The 3,261-nt window shown below is 66.1% G+C and overlaps 2 protein-coding genes across 2 annotated transcripts in view; one reads left to right on the plus strand and one right to left on the minus strand.

Annotated features, from left to right (window-relative positions):
• Nucleotides 1–871, plus strand: part of ADCY2 (adenylate cyclase 2 (brain)) — a 64,962-nt gene extending 64,091 nt beyond the window's left edge. Inside the window, exon 18 of the mRNA XM_012721740.1 lies at nt 761–871. Within this exon, the coding sequence (XP_012577194.1) occupies nt 761–871 (111 nt within the window). The remainder of the gene's footprint in view (nt 1–760) is intronic.
• A 123-nt stretch (nt 872–994) lies between these two features.
• LOC101630653 (chromosome unknown open reading frame, human C5orf49) overlaps nt 995–3,261 on the minus strand; it is a 10,350-nt gene continuing 8,083 nt past the window's right edge. Inside the window, exons 3-5 of the mRNA XM_012721741.1 lie at nt 2,486–2,724; nt 1,600–1,679; nt 995–1,090 (exon numbers count right to left, since the gene is read on the minus strand). Coding sequence (XP_012577195.1) covers nt 995–1,090; nt 1,600–1,679; nt 2,486–2,724 — 415 coding nt within the window. The remainder of the gene's footprint in view (nt 1,091–1,599; nt 1,680–2,485; nt 2,725–3,261) is intronic.

A 3,261-nucleotide genomic window follows, 5' to 3' on the forward strand; every position in this document is an offset into this window, starting at 1 on the left:
TGGCCTCCCGCACCGGCTCCCGCACCGTGGGCGCACGGGCCCGCTGGGGTGTCAGCCGCAGGCAGCGGCGAGACCCCCGAGGTGACTGAAAGGAGAGCGTCTGGGCTTTCTCTCCGCTCCCATCGAGGTCCGGACCGGAGCCCCGGTGCAGAGCAGTCCGCCCAGAGCCCGCAGCACCCCGGGCTCAGATCCCTCCGCTGTCACGCCTCCCCCCGCCTCGCGCTGAGCTGGTGGGAGCCGGCTCAGGGCGGGGCGGCTCCCCGCGGCTGAAAGCCAGGCTCCCCAGACCCGAGGCTTTCCAGCAGCACGGCCACCAGGTCGCGAAGGCGCGACGCACCCCCAAAGTGCTAGAAATGCAGCTGTTCAGGCCAGCCCAGGCTCAGGACACCTGGGTCTCCTGGGGGGCCCCTTCTCCAGGCGATTCTGGTCCCCACTCAGGCCCAGCGAGGGAGGCCAGGGCCTTAGGCTCCCCCAGACGGCAGGCGAGGGCGAGGTGGGGGTGGGGGAGGCGGGGCTGCCTGTGCCCCAGTGGGCAGGTGGGCCGGGGCAGCCCCCCAGCAGCCCACAGGGGACACGGGGCCTGGGCGCTCTGCCGGGCGCAGCCCTGCGGCCTCAGGGACGCCAGCCCCTCCCGCAGGTACAGGAGCCGCCTCGAGCGGCCGCGTGCACTGGAGCGTGTCAGCGTGTGTTCAGAGCTGTCTGCGTCTTGTCTCGTATCCCCTGTGTCAGTCCTGCCGGCTCCATGTCCCCCCAAACTCAGCAGCCACCCAGCTCCCCGAGTGGCACCCGGGAGCACAGAGACTGGAGAGTGGAAACCAAGTCTGTCATCCGTGTTTCTCCTGGACGACGGCGGCGGCCCTGGCGGCTGTAAAGCTCCCGCGGCCACAGCAGCGGCCCCCACCCAGGCTCCAGGCCCGCGCAGGCTGCGGCAGGGAGGGCGCGACGTGGCGCCCTGGCCCCTCCGAGGCGGGCGGCCCAGCCCATGAAGCTCAGGCTAGCGGGACGGGCAGCTTAGGCTGGAGAAGGCCCCAGGCTGTGGATTCTGAAGGATGAAGGAACAGACCAGGGACACTCTCCCGGGTTGAGGGACCTGGGGCATCACGGGGGGAGGGGGGGTTCACGTGACAGACAGACAGAAAAAGGGGGCCTCATCCTCACCCTGAGAATAAAGACGAGACTGAGCCGGAGAGAACCCGGGTGCGGGTCGGCCTGCAAACGACATTCTTCTAGATCAGAAGCTGGGGAGCAGGGGAGCGGAGGAGGCCCTGACCACCTCTTCTTTGATTAGGGAAGGAGGAGAGAAGGAAGGTCGCAGGCGAGGACAGGGCCGCCCCCCGCAGGCACCCTCGGCTCTGGGCTCCAGTCTGCGCACCCAAGGGGCGTCTTGAGGAGAACCCTCACTGCGACGTGGGCACGCGGACAAACCCCCGAAGGATGCGTTTTGCAGGATGTACCCACGTCGGCGCGTGAGACCGTACCTTGAGTTTTTCCTTGTATCTGACACGTGAGACCCTGTGCCACCTCGCCCAGCTGAGACCTGTGCCACCTCGCCAGCGCCAGCCCCGCTGGGTTTAAGGCTGAGGGCGGGACCGGACTCACGTGGATGGCCTGGTTGACGGTGCAGGTCCTGCGGACGAAGGCTTTCCTTAGCAACGCCTTGTCTTTCCTGGCGATCAGGACTGAAGAAAGAAGAATTTATAACAATCCCCAGACTTTACAGATTTTCTATCGTTGTTATAAATAGGTGTCATGCACCCAAAGGGATTCCAGATACACTACTGCTATTTATTTGTAAAATAAAATTCAATAAAAGGTACCGGCGTGAGGAAGTCTGTTCACGCATGAAGAGGCGCGGGGGGCGGCTGGGCCTGGGCTGCCCGCGCGGTGGGGCCCTCAGGACCCGAACGCCAGCCCGCGGGGCCCTGGGCACTGGCGCTGGCTGCAGCAGGGACTGGAGTCAGAATAGGGGACAAATGATATCTCCGAGGGGCCATTCATCAACCACACGCAGGTACCTTGATTCGTGAATAATTTTCAAATGATCCCCGGAGTAAACATTCCCGGCCGGCAGAAGCAGCTGCCGGCCTCTGGAACTGCAGGCTCAGTCTGGGGTCCACGTGCTTCTGAGTGGACCCTGCACCCCGCGTTCCCAGCCCCCTGCCAGGCTCCGACACCCTCCTCACAGAGGGGGAGCGTGGGCACAGATGGGCGACGCTGAGGTGATGTGTGGCCTGTGTAAGAAACTGGGTCTCTGCTCCCACCTCTCTGCTCCTGCTCTAGCCCCTCAAGGGACTCTGGAGCCAGGAGCCAGGAGCCAGCCAGGGGTCTTTGCCATGTCAATGAGGCGCTTGGGAGGCTCCTTCCGGTGTGGGCTGGGAGATCACCCCTGAGGGTGTCTCCCCGTGGCTGTGGGCACCCCGCTCCACAGAGGGCTGCCTCTTCCAGGCCGCCCTGGCCTCCCAGGCCTGGTCCTGAGGCCGGTCACCTGCCAGTCGTGCCCCAGTAACGGCCTCCACGGAACCCACGAGGGCGGGGTTCGGAGCTCCCGGCTGCTGGGCATGGAGACTTGAGCGGGGGGTGCCCCGTGCCCTGTCCCCGGGCCTGGCCATCCGGCCGATCCCGAGTTCTGTCCCTTCACCGCGGTCCAGGAGCCTGAGAGCAGGCTGGGCCTGATTCCCGAGCCGCTCGGCCAGGGGCCGGGCTGGGGAGGTGCGGGCCTCTGGTCTGACCAGTGGGTCAGAGGCGTGGCTGGCCGGACGCGTGGCCGGGCGTGAGCCGGGCGGGGCTGCCTGCTCACCGTGGCCCTGCTGCTGTCTCCGGGCAGGTGGTGTCGGCGCGGACTTGAATCCTCGGACATGTACATGGTTGGGGCACCCCCTCAACTGGAAACTGGCCTCAGAAGCCCAAATTTAAACATTCGGGTAAAAACTGCAGGCGCCAGTCTGAGCCCTGGCCAGGCTCCTCCGTGACCCTCTCCCCTGGGCGGGCTGGAGGCCCCCACCCTGCCTGGCGCTTTTGTTCTCTCCACGCAAGGTCCTGGGCCCCAAAGGCCACTTTGGTCCCGCCCCAGGGTGGCTGCTGTGGGGAGGCGAGGCCGGGGGCACGGCCTCGAGGCCCCGGAAGGTGGCAAGCCAGAGAGGAGGACCCCCGCAGGCGAGGGGAAGGAAAGCTTGCTTTATTCGGGGGTCCCTCGGCTCCATCTCGAGCCTGCCTCTACCCAAAGGTGGGCCACAGTGGTCATCTTTCTGGCTTACTAGAGGC

Source organism: Condylura cristata, unplaced genomic scaffold (genome assembly GCF_000260355.1).
Source record: "Condylura cristata isolate star-nosed mole 26May11 unplaced genomic scaffold, ConCri1.0 scaffold00007, whole genome shotgun sequence".
Classification (NCBI taxonomy): domain Eukaryota; kingdom Metazoa; phylum Chordata; class Mammalia; order Eulipotyphla; family Talpidae; genus Condylura; species Condylura cristata.